This window comes from Anoplopoma fimbria, chromosome 1, assembly GCF_027596085.1.
Source record: "Anoplopoma fimbria isolate UVic2021 breed Golden Eagle Sablefish chromosome 1, Afim_UVic_2022, whole genome shotgun sequence".
In the NCBI taxonomy this organism is placed as follows: domain Eukaryota; kingdom Metazoa; phylum Chordata; class Actinopteri; order Perciformes; family Anoplopomatidae; genus Anoplopoma; species Anoplopoma fimbria.
Window position 1 is genome coordinate 4018812 of NC_072449.1, and position 27500 is coordinate 4046311.

General features: G+C 40.0%; 2 protein-coding genes across 4 annotated transcripts in view; both read left to right on the forward strand.

The window, feature by feature from the left end:
• Positions 1 to 665: 665 nt before the first annotated feature.
• Positions 666 to 1438, forward strand: LOC129088542 (E3 ubiquitin-protein ligase rnf152-B). The gene is given in 2 exon segments (XM_054599565.1): positions 666 to 698; positions 701 to 1438. Coding segments are annotated over 2 exon segments (771 nt in total).
• Positions 1439 to 10494: 9056 nt separating this feature from the next.
• pax3b (paired box 3b) overlaps positions 10495 to 27500 on the forward strand; it is a 27434-nt gene continuing 10428 nt past the window's right edge. For all 3 annotated transcript variants that reach the window (XM_054604196.1, XM_054604276.1, XM_054604344.1), the window contains exons 1-4: positions 10495 to 10579; positions 11179 to 11414; positions 12640 to 12769; positions 13697 to 13840. In XM_054604196.1, the coding sequence (XP_054460171.1) occupies positions 10495 to 10579; positions 11179 to 11414; positions 12640 to 12769; positions 13697 to 13840 (595 nt within the window). The remainder of the gene's footprint in view (positions 10580 to 11178; positions 11415 to 12639; positions 12770 to 13696; positions 13841 to 27500) is intronic.

The following is a 27500-nucleotide window of genomic DNA, read 5'->3' on the forward strand; positions in this document are numbered from 1 at the left end:
TCATCATCCTCTCTCTCTCTCTCTCTCTCTCTCTTTAACGGGGCTTTCGGGGCGACACATCATCATCACCACCACCATCATCATCATCATCATCACCATCACCACCACCATCATCATCACCACCACCATCATCATCACCACCATCATCATCATCTCATCATCTCTCTCTCTCTCTCTCTCTCTCTCTCTCTCTCTCTCTCTCTCTTTAACGGGGCTTTCGGGGCGACACATCATCATCACCACCATCATCATCATCACCACCACCACCATCATCACCATCATCATCATCATCATCATCATCATCCTCTTCTCTCTCTCTCTCTCTCTCTCTCTCTCTCTTTGTGGGATGCTCGGGCTCTCGGGCTCTCCACCATTACATCATCTATTCCCACACAGCCGAGCAGCAACCGAGAGCGTTTTTGTTTTTTTCCATTTTCAACCGGGATCCCGATCATTTGGACAGCACAGCTCTGATACAGCACCAATATATTTGGATACACACATATATATCTATATATATATGAAGAAAAACACACATCAGCAATGTCTGCGGGGATGATGGCGCTTCAATGAGCGGGCAGGAGAGGAGGGGGAGAGGAGGAGAGACGTGCACCGTCATCAGCATCTGTCCGCCAGCTCCCCTTTGTGCTCGCCGGAGAGCCTGAATGGCGAAAGATGACATGGCAGAGGTGGATGTGGATGTGGATGTGGATGTGGCCCCCGGCGCAGGGCCCCCGCTGCGCTCCCCTACGAGGAGTACGAGTGCAAGATCTGCTACAACTACTTCGACCTGGACCGACGCGCACCCAAGATCCTGGAGTGCCTCCACACCTTCTGCGAGGAGTGCCTGAACACTCTCCATTTACGCGAGGAGCGGCCGTGGCGCATCAGCTGCCCGGTGTGTCGCCACCGGACCCCTGTGCCAGATTACCGCATCCAGAACCTCCCCAACAACACCAAGGTGACGGAGGACTTCCCTCTCTACATCGACTCGGACCCCCTGCCCCAGGACGCGCTGCCTCCCTATCCTCCTCCTCTCCATCCTGCGCTCGTCGCCCTGCGTCGGGAGGAGGCGTCGGGCGCGTCCAGCGTCAGCCAGGCGACCCCGAGCACCACCGTGTCCACCGCCACCACCCTCTCACAGGACTCGGTGCGTTACGACAGCTGCCAGAGCTGCAAAAGGGTGGCGTTGACCACTGGGTGCGTGTGCGTGATCTTCTCCTTCTTGTCCATGCTGGTGTTGCTCTTCATGGGCCTGATCTTCGTGCACAGCCACAGCATCCCTCCCTCGCCGGCTGGACCCATCTGCCTGTCGGTGGCCAGCATCCTGGCCATGTTCTCGGTGGTGGTCACTTGGCTCATCTGCTGGCTCAAGTACAGACCAGATCATGAGACAGGCCGCTCGTCCGCCACCAGCAACTCCCGCAGGAACGCCTGACACGGCCGCTGGCTCTGACTCTGGATGCAGATGGAGATGGAGATGGAGGTGGAGATGATGGGTGTGTGATTGTGTACATAATACTGAACACTGATTCTCCTTCTCCCTTTACCTTTTTTTTTTTTTCTAGGAATCAAATCTCCTCCAAAAATGGCCTTTTCTTATATAGCAAACACCCAGAAGGCCTTCGTGTTGTTTGGAGCAATAGGCCGACATGATCCTTGATAATCTTTTGGTCCTCAAAGTGTGCACTTGAACTGCCAGCATGGGCCCAGCTGACCTGGGCGTCTCCATGCGTGAACTTTGACCTCGCACCCCCCTCCCCCGCCCGCCGCCCTTTGGTGTTGGATCTCAGCTGTGGTTGGTTTGATGATGACTGAATGTGAAGTGCTTATTGGATTCCTCCCCTCCTTTCCTGCTAAGTTATATGCATCTCCCACTATGCCACTCACTGTATGATAACTGTCCATGATGACCCACTCTTATTATCTCAGCCGAGCACTAATGTACTGTACAGATATTTAGCTATGTTCACTTTCGGAGCTGATGGAGGATTGTGTGAGAAGCCTTCCGAAGTATCGCTCCGTCACAAGGAAGTCGTGTAAATAGCCCACAGAGACGTGTTGAGTCGGATAGGTGTCGTCCATCTTTTCTTGAAGACCATTTCTCTCAACCCTTTGTGCTTGAACTTTTCCTAGAGGATGTCACCGTTTCCTGTTTTCTCACCGTTAAAACACTGCTCCTCTTCCCAGGTTTTTTTTTTATTTATTCTCGAAGGGATCGGCTTGTGATTTTGACAGTGTTTGGCTACTCTTGTGCATGTTAGGCTCCTGAAAGGTCACAGATTTTTGTTTCTACTCTAAATTAACAAAAAGGGACATTGTGTCTCCTGACTCGTGTGCCTCACCTTTGTTGCTGAACGAAGTAAAAAAAACCAATTCACTTTAATCATTATCACGATGGTTCACATGCCTCCTGCCACAGACGGCGTCCAGCTGGAGTTTCAGTGAAAGCAGGGATTTCCTCTTTCTGTCACATCATTCACACAAACGGACGTAGAAAACAGGGTTTCCAACCACGGAGCTGCCTCTCAAATCGGCACCTTTTTTTTTTTTATACTTATGACAAATATGGCAGTCTCTTTGCATCTGGCTTTAAAGAAAGATATGTGTACAATCAGGCCGCCTTCTTGGCTACATTTATCCTCTTCTTCCCTCAAGGTGTGAGAATCTAAAGTATATGTTTCCTGGACACACCAGACAGGGTGAACAACTTCTAAAAGGATAGATTTAGTGTCACTGTAGTTCCTCTTGAGATTGTCAGGAGTCTTAATTACATCCAAAAACTTAAACGAGCTTTGCTGCTGTGATTAGAATTCGGCATATAAGTTAAATAAGCGTGTTTGTGTTATTTCAACACCTGGACAAATGTTAAATTTGCCTAAACTAAAACTTTATTCGTTTATTTCCCCCTTAGAAATACACATAAAACACAAACACTTAACTACCAAACACATCAAAAAGGATCAGATAAACTCCTTCATATCAACATTTCTGTGAACCGTTGGTAAATTCTGTGTGTGCAGTCGTTGCTACAATCTATACAACTATTTATTTATTATTCTTGAATATGGCAAAAAGTGGTACCGTATTTGTGAAAGACCCCTCATGTTGAGAGATGATGTTCCACTGTGTTGTGTTTCTGGCTCCCTGAACTTCTTATCAACACTCAAGTGTAGAATTCGGAGACGATTCGGACACTAAAGTGGTTTATTCTAAGCGCTTGTTTCACTCTTGGTATCCCTTCCTCACTGCACGAGGAAAAAAGCAAACCAAAAAAAAAGAAAGAAACATGACTCTTTACTCCCACTCAAATCTGATTCCCACGCTTGCGTCAATCATGCCCAACCCCTTGTTCCAGACTTTTTAGACGATGCACTTTCACCTTCGTATTTGACTCGAGTAACCGGGTCGAATACCTTTTTTTTTTTTGTTAAATGTAAGAGTATTGTATTTATTTCAGAGGACCGTTGGTTTTTAATGAGAAATCTGTGGTTGTTGTTAAAGTACCAAAAGTATTTGCACAGAGAAAATGTTCCTTATGTGCTGTTTTACATACATACAAAAAAAAAAACACATTTCAGTATTAAAGGAATCCATGGAATATTCGGTTGCGTCCATCCTTTTGTCTTACATAATAACTGGAACTGTTTAAACAAGCTGATCACATGTCCACACAAGTGTAACACATTGTGTTTTTAATAGGAATCACATGTTAAGCATCAAACCATTGTGTCAGTGCTGGGTGTTTTGCAGGCTCAAAGATCAAATATGCCCCCTACTGGTAGACAGATAATACTACATGCTATTAATAATATAAATACATATGTGTCTGCTTGATTGCATTTCTCATGGAGGTCTAGTTGTGTAAACTGCTGGTGGTTGAAACTTGATTAAAAGTAAATACATTCTTAAATATGTTAATATTGCAGACTGTGAGGCTCCTTTTTACTTCCTATAAAATAAGTCATTCAGCCGGTGTTACACCCAATTACAGGTTAGTATTAAGGACAGAAGTTTCATGGGTCATAAATTAAAACTGTCAGTAGCTCCCCCCCCCCCCCCCACCTCTCTCTCTCTTTCATATTCTCAGCACCATGTAAACAACTCTGTTAACTCATCAGATCACAACACTAAAGTCTTTTGTGTATCCGGGCCAAGCTCTACAGTTACACTGATTACCGGAAAATAGTTTGAGGCCAGTGCTTGCTTTTAACGTCAGCCATGACAACAAACGAGATGAGACGACGTGTTCTTGGTGATGACGTCTGGATGATGTAGTTCAATGGCTCTCGTTACACTACAGTAGCATACTTAAAAAGAGGGGAAAAGCTACTTTAGGTCAAGGCTTCTAACTTGTGTTTTTCTTGTTTTTGTATTCCATGTCAGAAGCTACAACGCTGACTTATTCAGTTTGGAGTAAAAACATTAATGCTCTTACAGAAACACTCGACAAAACTGCCTTTAAAGTGCATCAGGAGACAATAAATCATCTTTATATTAACCTTTATAGTGCCAGCCAGAGGAAAATATAGGAGGAATTCATAGTTCTAACTATAATAAATAAACACTATGAGTTTTTAAAACACGCTTTATTCCGTTTGGAGTAAAACCACTAAAGATACACTCAAGAAAACTGATTTTAAAATGCTTTATGAGACAATGAATCATAGTTCTTACTATAATAAATACATTTAGTAGCCTGTTTTAAGAAGCATACACGATATTAACCTATTATATTAACATGTTTGGTATGTTACAAGTACAGTACTTAAGAAGGCCTACAGCTTTGAGGTACTTGTACTTCACTTGAGGTCATTTTCTTTCCATGAGACTTTATACTAACATTCAGAGGGACATGTACTTTTTACCTCACTATATTTATTTGACTGCTTAAGTTTAAACTTTTCTTATCAATATTTTATACACAACATTATGAGTTTTTAACTATGCATTAATCAGTTTGGAGTAAAACACTAAAAATATCACAGATACACTCAACAAAACTGCCTTTAAAGTGTGTCAGGAGACAATGAATCATTGTTCTAATTATAATAAATACATGTATGAGCCTATTTCAAGAAGTATAAGCAATATTAACCTTTAATAAACATATGTTGAATGTTACTGAGTACTGTACTTAAGTAGGCCTAGACTTTTGAGGTACTTTACTTTACTTGAGGCCCTTTTCTTTATACTCACAATATTTATCTGACTGCTTTAGTTTAAACTTTTCTTATCAAGATTTTATACACAACATTATGAGTTTTTATTATATGCATTTTTCAGTTTGGAGTAAAAACACTAAAGAAACACTCAACAAAGCTGCATTTAAAATGCATCAGGAGACAATGAATCATAGTTCTAACTATAATAAATACATGTATGAGCTTATTTCAAGATGTATAAGCAAAATGAACCTATTATATAAACATTTGTGGTATGCTACTGAGTACAGCTTTGAGGTACTTTTACTTTACTCGAAGCCCTTTTCTTTTTACGAGACTCTATATTCCCGCTCAAAGAAAAAATATACTTTTTACCTCACTATATTGATTTGACTGCTGTATTTTAAACTTCTCTTATCAAGATATTATACACAACACTATGAGTTTTTAAAACATGCATTATTCAGTTTGGAGTAAAAACACCAACACTAGTACAGTAACACTCAACAAAACTGCATTTAAAGACCGTCAGGAGACAATGAATCATAGTTATAATAACTATAATAAAATACATCTAGTAGCCTATTTCAAGAAGTATAAGCAATATCAACCTATAATAAATATTTGTGGAATGTTACTGAGTACAGTACTTAGGTAGGCCTACAGCTTTGAGGTACTTTACTTGAGGCCATTTTCTTTATAAAATCAGAGGAAAATATACTTTACCTCACAATATTTATTTGACTGCTGTCGTTTCTACTTTTCTTATCAAGATTTTATACACAACATTATGAGTTTTTAAACTATGCATTATTGTATTAAAGTACCCAACAGTGTAAAGGTATTACAACCGTGGTAATATTCCAATAATAGCTAAATATAACTCTCTTAACGTGGTCATTTTACATAATGAGTACTACATTTAGCTCCTGATTCTTATGAACAGCTCTTTTACTTCAGTAAACTTTCAATGCAGGACTGTGATTGAGTATATTTTCATTATAGTACTGTAACTTTTACTTAAGTACAAATATTAAAATACTTCTTTCATGCCTGAAAAATAAACACTATTTACTTATAAATCAGATAATAATTAATGCTGGATTTTTCACTGGTCTATTAGTAAATATTATAGTGTTAAACAAAATACAGATCTCAATCTCCTCTCTGTGGACTGACTAATTCAAAAATATTATATGTATTTAAATGACATAACCCTGTTGTATCTCTCTTATCTCTGTATGGATTATGACCTTAATATGCTACAATGTTAACTAACTGATGTGACATGTGTGTGTTTGTAACGAGCACGTGATGCAACTCATTTATTTCTCATCAAGCGAGATTTCTGACTTTGGGTTTCATCCTCCGGTAATGGCTAATGGATTGGACACGCGGATTCAGTGTCGCCTCTAAAGAAAAGAGGCTGGAGGTATTCATCATGCCCTCCTCTGTTTCCCATTTGCCCCCTCTGTTTTTTTTATATATTTGTTTTTCTCGGCTGTAATATCCAATTTCCAATAAGATCACTGACACTCCCACACCAGACTGATGGTTTCTTCTTTTTTACTGAGTTAAGCAGTGTTTTACCAAACACACATTTCTAGTATATGACTGCAGACTAATATCATATTTTATTCTGATACTCATCTTGCAGAAAACAGCTGTTATTATAAGTAGTCTTATTATATGAATCATTTATGTCATATACATTGAATGTGTTGTATCTCTGTTATGCTGTTCATTCTGTACACATGACATCTATTGCATTCTGTCCATCCTGGGAGAAGGATCCCTCCTCTGTCGTTCTCCCAGAGGTTTCTTCCTTTTTTCTCCCTGTTAAAGGGGTTTTTTAGGGGAGTTTTTCCTGTGAATGTGAGGGAAGGACAGAGGATGTCTCATGTGTACAGATTGTAAAGCCCTCTGAGGCAAATTTGTAATACAAAATAAACTGAATTGAATTGAATTGAATCTAAAGCCCATGTGCTAGTTTGCCCAAGGCCCCTAATAGAGCTCGTTTGATGATTATTATCATCTTATTATTACAGATGTGATAATCTGTCAGGAACAAACTGGGGTTTCCCTTCTCCTTTCCTCGAGGCCGTGTTATGACAACCTGAGTGATGGATCATAACCCCCAGTGTGAAGATAATGACCTCCTCCTCAGCAGGTGAAAGACCCCCCGTCGGCCCTGCTGATTTTAAACCCAGCGTCCACCTATTGTTTCTGACAGCAAAGTCAACATTTGAAGTGACTTTTTTTCTTCTTCTCCTTCTTCTTCCAAAGCGACTCTAAAGAGGAGAATGTTAATTGAACCCTGCTTAACCTGTGGGAGACCTCTTCCCTAAATGAAGGTGCATGACAGGGACTCACCATGGAAGGGGATGATCAGGTGCTTGGGGGGGGTCAGCTTTAGTTTTGCATGAGTCACCCAAAGGTAGAGAGACAGAAAAACATATTCCCATCCGCACTCTCATCCACGGACTACTTTCTCTCCCAGGCCTGCTGCTTTATAGATTTGCTTCATTACTGCACCTTGATTGCCTATAGAGGTAAAAAAATAAAAAATAAAGAAAACACCTGTTCGACTTGAGGAAGGGTCGCCATGTGTCCAAAATCAAGAATTACATTGAATTAATGTTCAGATTTGAATTAAACAGGAAAAAAACTGATCGTTCGATGGTGTAAAGACTCACACCATCATTTGAAGGTGAAATAGAAAAGATGGAGTTGCATTTCTCCAGGTGATGGACAGTGAAGTAAACCGAGCTTTTGTTCTGAAATCAGAGTTTTGCTTCAGGGATTAAAATATGCTGTGACCCAGCTACAGGGCCCGAGGCTGGGCGTTAAAAACAGCAACTCCTCGCTCCTTTATTCTATGTCTATTGAGACGACATTGAGTATTAAACATGTGGGGACATTTGGGGATCTCCAGACTGGCTTTACGGCCGCCCTGGCGTCGTCTCCTGCTGGGGACGCACGTCCCCCATCCAGCCTGTCCTCGGCTGGCTGGAGCTCAGGCTGGAAAAAAAGCCCCACAATAAATTCCTGGAGGTGCACACACTTTAGCACCATGTGTGTCATATACGAGACCACGGGGTGGGAACTAATTAGGGGGGTCGTGTGAGACGGCGTGCATGTTGGACATGTTTGGGGAGGAGATGAGGATCTCAGTGATTTAGTTTAAGGTTTCTTTATTCAATGATGCGTAAATGTCTGCAGAAGCAAAAGTCACTCGTTTGGCTCTTTAGATTTGGGTTAATAAAGACAGAATCCAGCTGAGATGAAGCTCAGTCCAGTGGAGCACCAGGCTGTGTGTTAATAATCTGAAATAAATATAATACTGAAGTGAATGTGGTTGATAAACGTGGCTGCAAGTGTTGGTGTCAAATCACATTATATTTAGATACACAGATGGAGTCTTTTATGAAATACAATATAATACAACAAGATAGTCCTAATGCGTTATTCATTATAAATGTTACTTTTTAGTTGTGTTTGTTCTTTTTCTTATTCTTATTCTTATTAGAGCTGGTTTGTTTTAGACTGAAAGTGTTTCTTAATATTTTGTCCCCCTTCCTTGAAATATAGAAAATAGATACGTTTCTGTAGTGACGTAATTCTTCTGTCTGTTTGTATTGGGTAACATTGAGTGTCAGTCAGTGCCAACAGGCTTATAGTCTGTGCATTAATTATATCCTTAATTATTAATATTTCATTTATTTGATTTTATTGTGTGTTTAATAGAGGGGATGGATGAACTCACATCAGGACCAGTGTGAACAGCTTGGTGACTGATAATCACAGACTCTTATGAAGTAAACCTGTACTTAGATTGAATATTTCAATTGAATATTTAAGTACTTATGCTACTTTATACATAAACTATAAAGTAGCATAACTTTGCCATTTTATGCTTTACACTTCTTCAGAGGTAAATATTGTACTTTTTACTCTACTCTACATTTGTCTGACAGCTTAAATTACTTTACAGATTACATTTCTTTCATCCCCTTCATGTCCAGTGAAAACCACGTTTCTCCAGATGTGTTGACTTTTACATTTTTTTTGATAAATTAAAGGATCAAATGTTACTTTTCCAGAATTTCCCAAAAGCTACGTAAACTCTTTACACAGGAGATAAATGCTGCAAACATAAGATGATCTTATAGAATGTGATGCATTGCTGTAGAACAAACCAGCCAGCAGCATATAAAGGAGTGAAAACATGCAGCATACACATCAATGCAGCAGCAACATTAATCCAGAAACATAACATCTTAATGCACAATGGGTACTTTTACTTTTCATACATTTTGCTGCCTACTTACTTCTACTTCAGTACAGTTTTGAAAGCAGGACTTTACTTGTAGTGGAGCGTTTTCACAGGTTGATATCATAAGATTATCTTTTCGTTTACTGCACTTATCCTATTCGTAGTAGTTTGTAGCACTTATTATATTCGTATTAGTCTGTTGCAATTATTGTTTTCGTAGTAATTTGCCTCTGCACTATACTTTTGCTCTGGTTTATGCTTTAAGATGCTTGTTTAAGAAAGGAGATGCACTTATGACTTCTGGTGACTAGTAGTTCTCTTGAATACCTATGTTGAATACACTTCCTGTAAGTCGCTTTGGATAAAAGCGTCTGCTAAATGACTGTAATGTAATGTAATGTAATGTAATGATATTAGTACTTTTACTTAAGTAAAATATCTGAATAATCAACCACATTAACTAAATAATTATACCTCTTCTTTCATAATTTCCTCCCTCATCCCATCAGCACATTCTGAGACCTTTTGGTGCTTTAACAGAACACAGACTTGTTTCTTTTTCTGTTTTTTTTTTGTGAATCGACGCCCCTGTTCCATCCGAGCAGAACACTGACAGCGTCTCTCTGATTGGACCAAAGTTTCCAGCCCTCAGCCAATCAGCGCTGCACCCCTCTCGACCAATCCCAGCCGGAGGAGCTGTGACGAGGAGAGAGAAGGAGCTCTGCTACTTTTGACTGTCTCCTCTCACTTTGAACCGGTGTCAAACAAACAACAACAACAATATCCATCACCGTGGAGTCCCTGCATGAACCGAGGACACTGAGAGAATAACCTTATTAAGCATCTTAAATAAAAAAAGATTTTCTTCTTCTTTATAGACACATTTGATCCTCAGAGGGTTGATCCGTCCCGGGACTCTGCTGCAGCCTGACTGAGGCTAAAAAACCTTTTTTTCATCCAGGAAGCTTCTTCTCTTTTTTATTTTATTGCACATAAACTGTGTGTTGGAGCAGCAGCAGGAGGTGCTCTGTAGCCACCGGGCTGTTTGGAGGTATGACTGCGTTGGCGGGGTCGATACCCAGGATGATGCGACCCACGCTGGCTCAGAACTACCCCCGGGGTGGCTTCCCTCTGGAAGGTAACCTGAACGCATCACACAGCTTATAACTCATGGAAGACATGTTAGGTCCACTTCTAGTTGGACTAAATACACTATTTTTATGATGTTTTTATGTAGCTGTACATCTTTCATCCAGAAATATTTGTTCATATATAAGTTTTATAGCCATAAAATGTGCACAGATTGTAAAGCCCTCTGAGGCAAATTTGTAATTTGTGATTCTGGGTTATACAAAATAAACTGAATTGAATTGAATAACATAATCATCTTACTTTATTTGTTCCTGAACTGACAATTCATTATATTCATCTCTAGTTTTGTAGCTTTTGCAGCACTTCTGTTGTTCTTGGTGTCATTTAATCACACTTTATTAAGCTATTCTATTACCACAAGGTTGTGTGTTTTTTTAATATTATTTAACACTGTCTATGTTTTTATGGGATACTTTGCGTAAAACGTTTTATTGTCAGCTGTATTTGGAGCAGTTATATAATCTGGTTATTGGTGCATTCAAGTACATTTTAGGTCTCAGTTAAAACGTAACTTCTCCTCTGTAACAGCATGCACTGGATCCACTTTGCTGGCAGGTTTCCTCTCATAAGTGTCCTTTTCTTCAGTGTCTACCCCGTTGGGTCAAGGCCGAGTGAACCAGCTCGGGGGGGTTTTCATAAACGGCAGACCTCTGCCCAACCACATCCGACACAAAATCGTGGAGATGGCCCATCACGGCATCAGGCCCTGCGTCATCTCCAGACAGCTGCGGGTCTCCCACGGATGCGTGTCCAAAATCCTGTGTCGGTACCAAGAGACCGGCTCCATCAGGCCCGGGGCCATCGGAGGCAGCAAACCCAAGGTACAGATGTATATGTGTTATATTCCTTTATTATTATAGTCCTTTATTATTATAGTCCTTTATTATTATTATATTCCTTTATTATTATATTCCTTTATTATTATATTCCTTTATTGATCCCCATGGGGGAAATTCAAGTGTTGCAGCAGCTCAACTACACAGACACAGACAATAAATACACATACTATACAACTACACAGACAATAAATACACATACTATACAACTACACAGACAATAAATACACATACTATACAACTACACAGACAATAAATACACATACTATACAACTACACAGACAATAAATACACATACTATACAACTACACAGACAATAAATACACATACTAAATACATACTATACTACACAGACAATAAATACACATACTATACAACTACACAGACAATAAATACACATATACAACTATACAACTACACAGACAATAAATACACATACTATACAACTACACAGACAATAAATACACATACTATACAACTACACAGACAATAAATACACATACTATACAACTACACAGACAATAAATACACATACTATACAACTACACAGACAATAAATACACATACTATACAACTACACAGACAATAAATACACATACTATACAACTACACAATAAATACACATACTATACAATACACATACAATAAATACACATACTATACAACTACACAATAAATACACATACTATACAACTACACAGACAATAAATACACATACTATACAACTACACAACTACATACACATACTATACAACTACACAGACAATAAATACACATACTATACAACTACACAGACAATAAATACACATACTATACAACTACACAGACAATAAATACACATACTATACAACTACACAGACAATAAATACACATACTACAACTACACAGACAATAAATACACATACTATACAACTATACAGACAATAAATACAATAAATACACATACTATACACTATACAACTACACAATAAATAAATACTATACAACATACATATACAATAAATACAATAAATACACATACTATACACAACTACAACAGACAATAAATACACATACTATACAACAAAATAAAGATAGATTATCATGATGTAAATGCATATGTAAACGTGAACTTGCTGGTGTTGCAGTCTGTGGAGGTAATGTCTGCATTGGGCCCTGAGGCCACAGCAGAGAGAATAAACTCTGTGACTCTGTGACCTTTGTTTTAAAGCAGGGGACGACGCCGGACGTAGACAAGAGAATAGAAGAATACAAGCGGGAAAACCCGGGTATGTTTAGCTGGGAGATTCGGGATAAGTTACTGAAGGATGGGATATGTGACCGCAACAACGTGCCTTCAGGTAACAAGGGCAGACAGAGATGAATTTATTATTATTATTATTATTATTATTATTATTATTATTATTATTATTATTATTACTGATCTTATTTCTTATTCTTATTATTTGATTATTTCTTTATGTATCAATTTAAACTTCGACCTCAACAGGTTATCATATAGATTACTTTTTAAATAATAATAATAATAATAATAAAAAACTTAAGTAAAGTACAAAAAGACCCACTTTAACAAATCTACCATTTCTTTCAGTGATTTAATTTTAAGAGACTTTCGACAACTTTATTACGCTTGTTATATATTTATAGTTGTGTGTATATATATATATATATATATATATATATATATATATATATATATATAGTTGTGTATATATATATATATATATATATATATTTATAGTTGTGTGTATATATATATAGTATATATATATATATATAGTTGTGTATATATATATATATATATTTATAGTTGTGTATATATATATATATATAGTTATATATATATATATATTTATAGTTGTGTATATATATATATATAGTTGTGTATATATATATTTATAGTTGTGTATATATATATATTTATAGTTGTGTATATATATATTTATAGTTGTGTATATATATTTATAGTTGTGTATTTATAGTTGTGTATATATATATTTATAGTTGTGTATATATATATATATATTTATAGTTGTGTATATATATGTTTATAGTTGTGTATATATATGTTTATAGTTGTGTATATATATATATATATTTATAGTTGTGTATATATATGTGTTATATTATGTTATTATTATTATTATCTATAGTGTATGTTTGTTATATTTTAATTTAGTGCCAATTATATTATACTTAATACTTTGCGAATATTATTGTTTTTCTATTAAAATGTATAATTAATTTTTCTGAACGAACCTCCACAGTGAGCTCCATCAGTCGCACCATGAGGAGTAAGTTCGGGGGTAAAGGCGATGAAGAGGAGGACGAGGAGGAGATCGAGAGGAAGGAGCTGGAGGAAAACGACCGGAGGGCCAAACACAGCATCGAAGGGATCCTGGGAGACAGATGTAAGTGAACTTCTCCAACTTATCTGTGGGTGATGTGGAAGACAATAGCTGGCTGTTAACACCAGTGACCTCACACACATCAGATACAGGCCACATGGGAGGAATCTAATCTCACTTTTTATTTATATATTCGCCAAATTGCCTATTTAGGAAGTGCTTTGGGGGATTATTGCTATGGAACAGGCTATTTATCTTCTGATATTAAATTATAGATTGATACATTCCCAGTTGAAACTCTAGAATTCAGCACCTGCGACCTGTTGATTGCTGTGTGGAGGAGAATGGGTTTTATTTAGCCTCCTCTCTGAGGAGCTGGAGCTGTAAAGTTGTAGGATGGGGGTGGAGAGTGTGTGTCGTCCTTTGTTAGGAATTCTTTATCGACCATATATCTCTCCGGATAATGCTTTTCCCAGGAGGCCATGCACCGTAAACCGAGCAGCAGGTGACGGTGCAGTGGTTTTAAAAAGCAGAGTGGATGAACAGCAACATGTTTAAAGATGGTTTCTAGTTATTTATTTATTTATTTTTGGAATAGGAATGCCAGATTACCAAAAGAAAAATTGCATTGGACTTTATAAATCAACTTTATTTAACTGCAATGCTTTTCATAAAGGATGGAAACACAGTTCATATGCATAGTTTCATGCAAGAAATATGTTTTTTTATTAGTGTTTGAAAAGACAGAGTTAACTGTAAAACGTGACCACCGAAAATAAAATAAAGCTTAATAAAATAAAATAAAATAAAATAAAAATATATTTATATATAAATTATTAATTTTAATCAAATTAAGTTATTATTAAATAACTAAAAATATATTTTTTTAAATTGCAATGCAATTTATTTCTTGTGTAGTGGATTCTAACCAGGCGGAATGACTTATCTACTCAAGTTTAAAGTTTTTTTAAAGGGATTTTTTCGAAACAAGTGGAATCTAAAGAAATAAAAAGGACCTCTCTAAAGAGTTCCCAGTGCTGTTTGTCTTGGCTGAAGTGTTTTGGTGGAAACTATATTGTTGTAAAGGACGCGTTGTAAGCCAAGGACTAAAACATTTGTTGGTAATTCCCCTCATTAGAGGCCTAATTGGATATGTGAGAGGTTTGGGGCTCATTGCTCTCTAGCTGACATTAGGGCTCATTTAACCCATTTTAAATGTCACTACTTTACTTTTTTTCTGCCTACGTCATTAGTGTGTAAATTCGTCACGCTTTAATTTGGTACTTTCCAAACAATTACTGTGTTACTGACCTCCATGATGGCTCCATCTCCTCCTCTCGCGGTGAGGATGAAATCAATTTAGATATATATATTTTTTTTTTTTTCTCCTTTTGGAAAGTTAATTATAGGTGTGCACAGTGTGTGACAGCTAAAGTGAACGAGGCAGGAATAAAACGCTCCAGGTGACGATAGTTGTGACATTTTACCCTCAGGAGCTCCTCAAATTGAAGCTTAAGTTTATTAAATATTTCATATTTCATCATGCCAGTTAATAACCCATCACCAGAGAATAAACGAGTCGTTAAAACAGTTTCCATCTATTCTTTATTTAATTTTTAAAACCATTTAAAGAGATGACATTTTACCCTCAGTCTTAATTTAGTTTATTAAAGCTGACTTAATATTTCATATTTCATCATGCCAGTTAATAAACCCATCACCAGAGAATAAACCAGTTGTTAAAACAGTTTCCATCTATTCTTTCTTTAATTTTAAAACCATTTAAAGCAGCGAGGTGTCCCAGAGGAGGACAGAGGAGGGCCCCTGGTCGGAGGAGACAAAATGTCCCCCAGATGAGTTGATCAAACATTTGTTCAACTGGTTCCAAGTCCCCACAAAGACGAGCCTCGCGCACACAACGGGACGCTCGAGGATGAACTTGGGAGACAAAGGCGCGAGAGTCCATTTGGGGCTCACGCTCGGGCTGCCGCGCGGACAAAAGGCCAGCTTGGAAACAGATTTTGGCCTAAAAAGAAGAAGGCAACCTGTTTATAATTCAGTCAGGAGAGGAGAAGAAGAAGAAGAAGAAGAAGAAGAAGAAGAAGAAGAAGAAGAAGAAGAAGAAGAAGAAGAAGAAGAAGAAGAAGAAGAAGAAAAAAAAAAGCTTCTCCACAGAATAATAATAATAATAAAAAAAGAAAAATAAAAGCTTCTCCACATAATAATAATAATAATAATAAAAAAAAAAAAAGCTTCTCCATAGAATAATAATAATAAAAAAATAAAAATAAAAGCTTCTCCACAGAATAATAATAATAAAAAAAAGAAAAAGAAAAGCTTCTCCATAGAATAATAATAATAAAAAAAAAAAAAATAAAAGCTTCTCTATAGAATAATAATAAAAAATAAATAAAAATAAAAGCTTCTCCATAGAATAATAATAATAATAAAAATAAAAAAAAAAAATAAAAAAGCTTCTCCATAGAATAATAATAATAATAAAAAAAATAAAAATAGAATAATAATAATAAAAAAAAAAAAGCTTCTCCATAGAATAATAATAATAAAAAAAGAAAAAGAAAAGCTTCTCCATAGAATAATAATAATAATAAAAAAAAAAAAAAGAAAAGCTTCTCCACAGAATAATAATAATAATAAAAAAAAAAAAAAGAAAAGCCCGACAAGACACACTGTGAGGCCGCAATGAAGGATGAATTATTCAGGTTTAGAGGGCCCCGTTCAGAGAGGGAAAATGGCCGTTTTCACCTACAAAATGTTTCCTTTTGGGGGTCACAGGGACAATTGAGGCCCCTGAACCCCACTCACGTAGAGCCCCGAGGGTGCGTGCGCGCCCCCGAGAAGAGCTAGACACGTGCCCGCGCACAAATGTAGATGAAATATGTGGCACTTTTAAAGTTAAAAAAGTAAAAAAAAGAAAAATGTTTCGATACATGCGACCACACATATATGACAGGGAGCTGAAAAGCCAGTGAAACATATTTAAAGTCACATAAACATAATGTCAGTATTAAAAAAAAAAAAAGTTCCATACTAATAAGTTGTTTATTTGTTATGTCAGAGCTTTAAAACAGCTTTTGGTTGAAGCCTTATTGCGGTGTTCGTCATAATAAAGCTGCCCTGATGCTAATAATACTCCATCTCTTGATCCATTACTGGTTCTTTGATGCTGCCCCCTCGGAGCATTAATAATGTCCTCTAAATGATGTCGATATTGTGCTATGTCACATTAAACGACGGAGGGAGTGTATTAAAGAGTGGTTTCGGTGAATGGGGACCAATGTTCTCCCCGGAGAGCCCCGGTCTGGCCCGGAGCGCAGCTTCACAATGCCTCCACCCAACACCACCACCACCACCACCACCACCCACCACCGGCCACCCGTCCTGCGATGATGCGCACAACTCCAGAAAAAACTCCTCCTCCTCCTCCTCCTCCTCCTCCTCCTCCTCCTCCTCCAACCACTTGCTCCCCAAATCTCTTCAAGCAGATTAAATCGAGTCTTTTATTTCATCCCACTTTCATCTGGAGAGCAGCACCGCCCCTCTCCCTCTAGTTTCCTTCTCTTTCTCTCTGTCTCTCTCTCTCTTTCTCTGTCTCTTTCTCTTTCTCTGTCTCTCTTTCTCTGTCTCTCTCTTTCTCTGTCTCTCTTTCTCTGTCTCTCTCTTTCTCTGTCTCTCTGTCTCTCTGAGCCTCCGGCCACAGCTCGTCTCATATCTGAGCTCCACCAAGTAAAAGTGTCTAAATAACTTCTTTATTATAACATGTTGTGGGGGAGATTCTGAATATATTGAGTTGCAATTAAAAATTCTTGCAGTGTCATCTGATTAGTAGCTATTTATAAATACACTAATACATAAAATGTTATATATTGGCCACTATTATTATCTTTTTATTTCTGAAGCTGTCTGTTTTGGAACAACACATATATTTGTTATAAATGTTCAATGTCCTTTAGACCGAAAGCTAAAAATGAGATGTTCCTGCTTAGATCTAAGTGTGCAGATATATACTTTACCAGTATACATTTTCAATGCAAAATATCTTTTGAGTTATTATATTTCATAAACAAATACAATAATACCAAAACTTTCAAAATAACACCATACTGATAATGTGACACGTACACCAAAGCTTTAGCCCTGTTTTACAGATTGTATGACTCTATTGAATGGTGGCATTAAATATTCAGTTATATGGTCAAAGGTGAGAGTTATATAAAAAAAAAAAAAAGTACTAAACTATGTGCACACAGCCAGTCTTTTGACATCAGAATACAACGAAAACTACATTTCCCTCCAAATTCCCATGCAATAAGTCAAGTTTAAAAAACAGCCCCTCTGCACGTTCTATCAAATATTTATATATCTGGCAGCAGCGTTGGCCCTCCAGGCCCTTTTGCTGGGCTCCTATACCCAAACTCCCCGCGTCATAGTAATTAACCCTGGAGACAAAGTTAATGATTAAAACAGTCACGGTGTCCCCGCCTCCTCCCTCCTCCTGCCCCACATTTTCACAGTGTATCTTTTAGAGTCCATACTTAGGTGAAATTAGCCAGATAATACAGAGGAGCCTTGTTGAGGGCCGATACATTCCCATTTAGGCCCGGCCCGTGTGTGTGTGCGCGCAGACACACGTATACATATGCACAACTGCATACACACACACACACACACATATACACGCACATTCCACTCTGCAATGCAAACAGTCAAAGGGATAACTTTATTTGGTGAAAGGGGATCCTGGAAAGGGCTAATTGAATAAGCCCAGGATCTTTGAAAAACCCCTACCATGGTGAGCGCAGTCATCATGTCATAATTAGGTTTATTGAGGCGCATTCCTTCAATCTGCCTCCATTCCCCCGGGCTCATTGTATCCAGGGCCCGGGCCAAGGGCCGGGGGACAAAGGGGGAACCTCGAGCAGACAATACATGAAAGAGCCGTAAAGATTTAGCTGGCTTTGTCACAGAAACGGAGTTGGGGACTTTGTTTGTGTAAATAATGCGAGTGAATTGAAGAACGTAGGTTTTTATTCTTTTTTTTTTCCTCTCCGCCACTCGGTGGGTGGAGGGTGGCGTGCTGCAAACGTAACATGTAAGGGGCACGCACTGGATGAGGGCCCCCGAGAGGAAGGAGAGGAGTGATGAAGGAGAGGAGCCAGAGGGAGAAGAGGTGGAGGCAGAGAATGGGTGGAGAGCACAGACAGAGCAGTGTGTTTAGTGAAGAAGGTGTTTGCAGAAACATTTTAGCTGACTTTCCACGTTAACTGTTGTGTCAGCGGTTTGCAGTTGTCGTCTGAAGAACCTGACGTGCTTACACTCTTAAGTATCCACTGATCAAACTTTTCCAAAATGAGAATATGTGCAAGAAACTGTTTCATGTTATTCCAGTTTCATGTTTTTTGCATTGGCTCAATGAGCTCAATTGTTTTGGCCGGTTTCTTTTAAAGCAGCTTGGGCTCCGATATATACGCAACTGTCGTCAGCAAAGTTTGCATAAAAGATGTTTTTCCAATACTATAAATTATACATGATATTTCAGTTTAATGATGCGTAAGTGATAAAGCAGAAAGGGTGAGTCACTGAATGGTTAGACAGGAAAATAAATACCAACGATTTTGTTTATGGATTAATGATTTAGGTCGCAAATTCTGTGGTTTCAGCTTCTCCAATGTGAGGATTCTGTGTTTTATCTGTAATGTTTTGGACAAACAAGACCTAGGAAGACACTTTGGACTTTACGACATTTAAAGTTGCTTTCCTACAGTTATAAAGACCGAACAATTGACCGAATAACTGATAAAAAACACCCGGCAGACGTATAAGTTGCCATTTGATTTTCCATCTCGTCAAATCTGCCAAACACAGGAACCCATAAGCTCCGGATCGGGTCTTAGAATAGCTGTTGGCAATTACTGTCCGGAGCCGAGTGTCTGCTGAAGAGAGCTCTGTCTGTCCGTCCAGAGAATGAATGTGTCACTCAGTGAGACGCTGGGCACGAGGGCAAAGAGGGGCACGAGGGCCAAGTGGCCGGCACCAAATCACTCTCCTCTCCGCTCTCCCCCCGGGGGGCTCTCTCTCTCTCCCCCGTCCCTCCTCGCGCTCCTCCCTCTCTCGTGAGCTTTCTCTAATAAGCCCATGCACGACGACTATTCAAGCATGAAAACATAGTTATCTGCAAATGAATGGCCGCTCTATGCTTCATTAAAGCCTCTTTTTCCTTTCACACTCTTATTGTGACCCTCTGATATCAATTCAAAGGGCAATTAATGAATGCACACCAACTTTGAAGTCAGGGTGATTTCTGAGACAGAGGGAGGGAGGGAGGGAGGCTTGTGCGTGCGTGCATGTTGTGTGTGTGTGTGTGTGTGTGTGTGTGTGTGTGTGTGTGTGTGTGTGTGAAGGGAGGGGAGGGGGTATTTGGGGTATTCCCCCGCTGTAGCGCCCCAGCCTTCACCCGTGATGGACTAGCCACATTGAGCGGAGAGAGAGCGAGCCCCAAAGACGGTTTGAAGGGAGTGAAAGAGTGAAAAGGGCCCGGCGAAGGTCAAGTAGAATGGCTCGCCTTAGAATAAGGCCCCTCTTTATCTGCTGCAAGTATGCACTACTATAGGCACAACAGCTGGGGGGAGAGCGAGAGAGAGCGAGAGAGAGAGAGTGGGGGGGGGGAGAGAGAGAGAGAGAGAGAGAGAGAGAGGTTGTTTTTTAATGTGCAATGAGTGTGTTTGTGTGTGTTTCTGAGAAAGTATAAGGAAGAATGTGAGTGCGTGCGTTTGCCTCTTATGCCTCCGTCGCCATGTTTGCAAGTTTGGTCGTTTTTTGAAATGTGTGTGTGTGTGTGTGTGTGTGTGTGTGTGTGTGTGTGTGTGTGTGTGTGTGTGTGTGTGTGTGTGTGTGTGTGTGTCGTGTGGGGTTAGGGTTGAGTGTCAAAGTTTGCAGAGGCCATCCGGAGGCCAGGAAACGCAGCATCTACGTCCCTGATGGAGGACAGGCAGCTGTCAATCACCTGACTGATGAAGCCTGACTCCCATTCAGAGCCTTGTTAGATAATTAGCCCCGAAGCTTTTGTGTGGCGTCGATCTAAATGTGTGTTTTAATGCTGTACATCGGGCCATGTGGGGAATATCTCCTCAAACTACCTGATAGATTTGTGTGTCACACTGAGTCGTTACATGGTGTTCCCAAACACAGTGTGCTGGATGAAACTAATCAATTTTCTCCGGGCTTTTTGGAATGAATGTACGGCTCTGTAGAACTTGATTACAGGTATTTCCGTGTTTAAATAGGTGATTCTCTGCCAAAACCAGGAGTTCCTCAGTAATATTTGCCATCTGAAAGTTGAGGAAAAAGAACTAGGAAACTCCGATGGCACATGAATGCAGCATTATACAGTTCATTACTGCTATTCTACATGTCGCATCTTATTTTATATGCGTTTTTACGTAAAACTTTTATAAAAGGAGTTGCACCAGATCGGATTCATGAAGATTAATTTCCAATTCTTTGCTGATATTAAAGGGACATTTCACCCCAATTAACAACAAAAATACATATTTACTTGCCTGTAATGCTGGTTATCAATCTAGATAGTTTTTTAATTGCCATGTGTTGGAGATATTGACCTTCTTTCCAATATGATAGAACTTTATGGCATTTAGCTTGGGATGCTCAAAGCACCAACAAAAAATACATTTGAAAAACTAAACAGCAATGTGTCTTTCCAGAAATGATGACTCGGGTTACTTAAGATAATCCACAGGCCTTGTTGTGATCAGTCTCATGTAAGAACTATGGTTGAAAATATTCCTCCATGATTTTGCTCTTTTTGTTTGGGAAAGACATTCCTGCTGAGTTTTTCAAATATGTATGTTTTTGGCACTCTTGGGCAGAGTGCCATATATTCCCATTATATTGGATAGAAGGCAGAAATCTCTATGGCCAGTATCTCCAGAACTAGACAACTTACACCAAAACAACTTAGTTTGAAAAATAGCATTACAGGTAAAAGGAAAAAATATGTATTTTTGATGTTGGGGTGAACTGTCCCTTTAAGGATGAAACACTAGACATACTACTACAGCTCTTTGCTTCTGCGTTGTTGATGATGATGGCCTTTACATGAATAGCTGCTGTAGTCAGCAGGTGGGCCTCCTGACAGAGAGATGAAACCGTCAAACATCCTCCTTGTCAGTGTAAAAAAAGAAGTGAGGATGACAGCTCACCTTGTTGGATTTCAACAAGTGCCCCGCCGACCGGAGCTGTGAGTTAACAGACGAACAGTCGGGGGTCGCAGGGGTCGCTCTCCCCCAGCGCCGCACAGGAAACGGGGTTAGCAACACATTTAGCTACAAATGACAGGTAACCACTTCCTGGTTTACCCCCCCACCACCACCACCACATCCTCAACGACTCCCATCATTCTTTTGATGACAGCCTCGTACACTTTGTCGTGTCATGATGACTTTTTTTCTTAACCCCATGCTTGAAAAAAAACCCACACATCGCTGTGGCACACTCTGGTTTCCAGGGCAGCTGTGAAGGTTTGAAACTCCTCCTTAGCAAGTCAAGTGAGTTCGCCCTCCTCCAACCTCCCTCCCCTCCTTTCCTCCCTCCTTTCCTCCCACACACGGCATCTTTTTTCTTAACCCAGCAGAAAGAGTCACAGATGGGTCCATAAGCTGTCAGTAAAGCCATTATCCGGCCCAGCATCTGCCTGTCTTGACTTCTATATACTGTTTAATGCAGTCGGCCAGTCACTTAGTCCCCCGGCTCCTGAATGGGAGCAGCACGGTCGGCCCGCCCAAATAAACGCCGCGTTTGTCTCCTCTGCCTTTTGTTTTGTGTAGGTGGAGAGAAAAGGGGGGGGGGAGTAATGTGTCAGAGGCTCAATTTAGCTTCACTATTAACCAAAGCCCCCAGAAGAGTTACTGGGATGTCCTGACGAGGGGTGTAAACAGTCCGCATATGGCCAATCAATTCCCAAAAGCCCCCAAACTCCACGTCCCCCTTTCACTCTTACGTACACACTCAGCGCCGACTGTCTCATGTCTTGGTGAACATATTTAAGCTCCCCCCTTTTAAAAAAACAAAACAAAAACAGCAATGCCTAGAGTTTCTCCAACAGCCTGTTTCAGCTAAACCCTCCATTCTCCTCCTCCTTGTTTTCCCTTCCTCCCTGGGACGGCGCTGCTCGGTTGGGATCCATTTTGGGGCTTTCTTGGCCCTCGGAGAGGTTGTTTTGGCTCCGAGTCCCGTGCGCTGTGAACCTCTCAGGGCTTCAGTTTGGTTAAATTAAACAGTTTTCTTTTCTCCTCCAACCCCCTTCCACCTCCCCCCCACCCCCCCCCCCCCCTCGCCTTTTTCCCCAACTGCTCCTCTCTTATTTTGCGGCTTAATGCTCCTCGGCTCCCGGGCGATCCTGCTTTTCCAGGGCCTTTTCCTCAGATAATTTTACCCTTTTAAGGCTCATATTTTTCTCATATTTCGATGAGCTGACAAGAGCCAGCTCCATGTCTGCAAACCTAACCCCTCCAACTCCCCCCCTCCCTCTCCTCCTGCTCCTTTAAGCTGAGGTGGAGAATAAGTATACAGGGAGAAGTGGAGAGTGTTTACAGGGGCCATAAATACAGTATTTTAAGATATAGCATATGTGTAGAGGCGGGCAGCGATACGAGGGCTAGAGTGGATAATTTGATTGGCTAAGGCTATTTGACGGTGCCAAATCGATGTGATCAGATCGTAGGGATAGAGAGGCGATGACGGAAAAGGGGGCACTCTGAAACCACAGGTTTACAAGGTTGGATAAGATCCGGGGGGAGGAGGGGGAGGAGGGGGGTAAAGGTCTCAGCCTCCTCTTCTCGTACCTCTCCTTCGTTTTTGTCTTAAGCAAGAGAGGTAAAATACATCCTGATGCTGATTTGGCATTATGTTTCATCGTTACAAACATTTTAGAAAGTGTTGTGTGTGTGTGTGTGTGTTTGCTTGACCACACTGAAAAGCTTGTGAGCTAAGGGGGAGCTCTGATAATGGAGGCTAAAGTGGAGACGCCTCGGGGCTGACAAGCTCCATTAACGTAGCCTCAAAAGTGCATGTGGAATCTGGGGGAAGCCCGACAAGGTCATGTGCTCGGAGTGCTGCAGCCTTTGTGTGTGTATGTGTGTGTTTGTGTGTTTGTGAGCTTCAGGGGTGACTTGGTGGCTGCCCTCCGTCTTGGCACAAGTTTGCCACCAAAACATTACCCTCAACTCACGAAACTTCATCACCTGCCTCTTAAATTTGCATTACATTATATTTTAGAGTATTAGACATGTGAGTGATTCGTGCAACAGTGGAAACTTCTTTCAGGTTGTTGTTCTTACAAAAATCTAACAAGTTACTGTGAGTTTATATTGCAATTACCAGGAATGGTTGTATTAAAAATGTATAATTCTCTAATTGGTGACTTCAAAATGTAAGCATGTCAGGAAAATGATCATCCATCGCCAAAAAGAGTTGCATTCAGCCGAAAGCCAAGGTGAAAGTGAAACTTTTAGTTGGGCGCTTATACGTAAAACTGTCCATCTTCTACAAATAGACTCATGATTTTATTTATTTTTTGTAAATTCTGCCTTGAAATAACCATAAATTGAAAAGCAGCAAATAGTTTTTTTTATTGATTCTCACCCAGACTTTACGTCTACATGCGTCCAAAAGTTTATTTTCGTTTAAACAGATAATAGTCTTCTTGTGATGAGGAGTGCTCAGAAAAGTTCACTTATAAAAGTGTCTTATGTGTCATGAGCGTGGGTATCTAAACACAAAGTCTTTCAATATATTTTGAATGGACAATAGATGGTTTAACCATCAATAAAAGTTACTGGTATTTTAATTTGTATCATACATATGTGTTAAATCTAATTTTGACTTTTTTTTTAACCATTCACAGTAAACTGATAAATGTATGTCATTTCCCAGATAGGGCACAACACACACCTGATGGTTGATTTCTTATTTTTCACTAAATACAGCTGCACAAGAAAGAAAAGCAAAACTAGAAAACAGACAGGCTTATTGTATTCTCTTAGAGTAAGAAAAGAAAAGATGGATGAAAATCATCCTGAGGGTCGCACTTCCTTTCCCTTTAGCTCGTGTTCTTAGCCTTGAGAAAGGCCCAACAAACTGTGGATGTACTACGCTTCCACCAACAACATCAACAACAACACAAACCAACACACAGATGCCCAGACGGACTATCCCCATGGGGACATTTACATCGGCAACAACGGCCCCTCTCACCCCTCTCACCCCCTCAGGTGCTCTTACAGTTCCCTCTGGAGGAAGGGGGTGTTTTTTGGGGGAGGGGGGGGTTAGAAATGCCCCCGGCTGTGCACCCATCTACCCCCAACCCCCCGAGCCCTCTGCCGAGCCTCTTTATGCCCACCCCCCACACCCACCCCTCAGCTCCCCCGTGGGGCAGGTGACAGCCCTCCACTGTGAAGGGCCGAAGGGGAGCCATGACGGATTCCACAGATGGAGCGTGGAAATCGCCGGCAAAGACCCTCGGCTCTGTGGAGCAACAAAGAGCCCCCGAGAGTCACAGAGAGAAATATGGGTGGAAAAAAAAAGAAGGGGAGAGAGATGGGGAGACAAAGAGAGAGAGAGAGAGGGGGTGAGAAGGAGGGAGAATGAGAAAGGGAGGAGAAGGTGGTGCTTGTTTAAGGAGGGTGGCGTGCAGAAAAAGTTTGCGAATTTGGTGTGAAAAATGAAGTGTGACTTTTTTTTTGAACATGCTGGTCGCCATTTTTATTTCCTCTCTTGGTATCATAATCAGTCCCTGTTATCATTTCACCCCATCGTCTGTATCTTTACTCAATGATGCTTAGTGAAACAAACGAGCCGGCCTTAGCTTAACTCCCTAAATCGTACCACGACCAGACTCCCGAGACGTCAGAAGGTGCCACTCTGTCGCTTCTTTTGAAAAAAGTCCTGGATACCCCGGTAGCAGTCATAACCGATAGGTAATTCCAAAGTGATTAAGGATTTTCTTCCCGGCCGCCTCGGCTTTCCCAGGGACCCAAATCCCTGTGAAATGCTGAGGAACGTGCATGCTGCTCCAGTCGGGGAGGGGAAAGCATTCCTAGCCGCCCTCCTCCATGCAGGAACTGGAGGAGGGGAGAGGCTACATTAAAAAAAAAAAAAAAAAAAAAAAAAAAAAAAAAAAAAAAAAAGGCCTCATCTCTTGTTTTTCAGCCGTGCCCTCCCAAAAAAACTCCAAAGCCCTGCGCTCTACACCCCGAATTCCTTTCCCCAAACATCTTAAACACGAGTCCTGGAGCAGCACCATTCACATACAACATGTTTTTGTTTGGTTGTAAGTGACGTGGGCCTTCAAGGCTAGAAAGCATTTGTCATCACGTTGCAGTAAAGTTCTAAAACAGCTGATGAAACTGAGTCTTAATCCACGGTGGCCATTTTGAAATGTCTCCTCTTAAAGCAGAGTGATATCATTCCTGTTAAAGCGCTAAACTCACACACAGGCTGATAAAGAGCTAACAATCGACGAGTGCAAAATTGCGAGATACTCAGCAGAGGCTTAAGGCGACGTCTCCATTCCTCCCGCCTCCCCCCCTTTGAAAATATTTTACTTATTGCCTCCCTCGTGCTTGAATGTTTCTTTACCAATTTGCCCCTAATGCATGTTAAGTTGACTCCCACTGCTATTGGTGTTGCAAGGGAGAAAACCGCCGAAGGGGGGAGAGAGGATCAGTTTCACATGAGGGGCCTGGAGATATTTGGATTCTCTTGTATTTTATTGTTGCATCTGAGGGGGGGAACTAATACAGTGTTGCGCACAAAACTTCCCCTACGCTGAGGGGGAATTAATTAAGTGTAACACACAAATAAAAGGGTGCTCTGGCCTTGGTGAACTTTAGACTTGTTTGAAGTAGAGAGTGGGGAACGGAGCGGGCGGTTTATAGAAAGAAGGTCACAATAGTGTTGATTCAGATCTGAGACGGAGATGAAAAAAGTAGAAACACAAAAGCTGTCAGGACACATAATATCACTGCAGCTCAGTCAGGCCCAAGATCACATGTCAGAAATACAACATTCCTCACAAATGAGTCCACTGATGGAAAATGAATCGTACAACAACGTTAGTTATACTTTATGACATTTATCAAGCAAAAACAGCCAAATATTCTGTGGAGGATTTGCAATTCGTCTTAGTTTCACATGATCTTTTTTGTTGTCGGAAAAAAATAAGTAATTTGAAGACATCAACTTGGATTCTGGGATTTGTTTATGACCATTTTCCATATTTTGTTTCTAACATTTTGATGACAAAAACAGTTGTCAAACAGTAAAAAATCAGTAAAGAAAGATTCAACTTTTTAGGCTGAAGGTTTTGTGTGTCAAACATTACATAGGTCAAAATGGTATTAGCTTTAGTTATAGGGATATTTAGTAATAATAAGTTGTGATATAGAAATGACTTGAATTATGAGATTTCCTTTTTTTTAATCAGTGTAAATTTGTAACAAACACTTTTTTCAGACTAAACTGTTTATGTCCCATTTAGACTTTTATCTCAAGACTTTGGACTGACCCAGTATGATACCTGATTATCACTTACAGATTATAGCTATTACCAAATTCACAGAAAACAGTCGGAATACTTGTGACAAGACAGAAAGAGGAAAAGAAAGAGAGATTTGAAAAAGAGAAA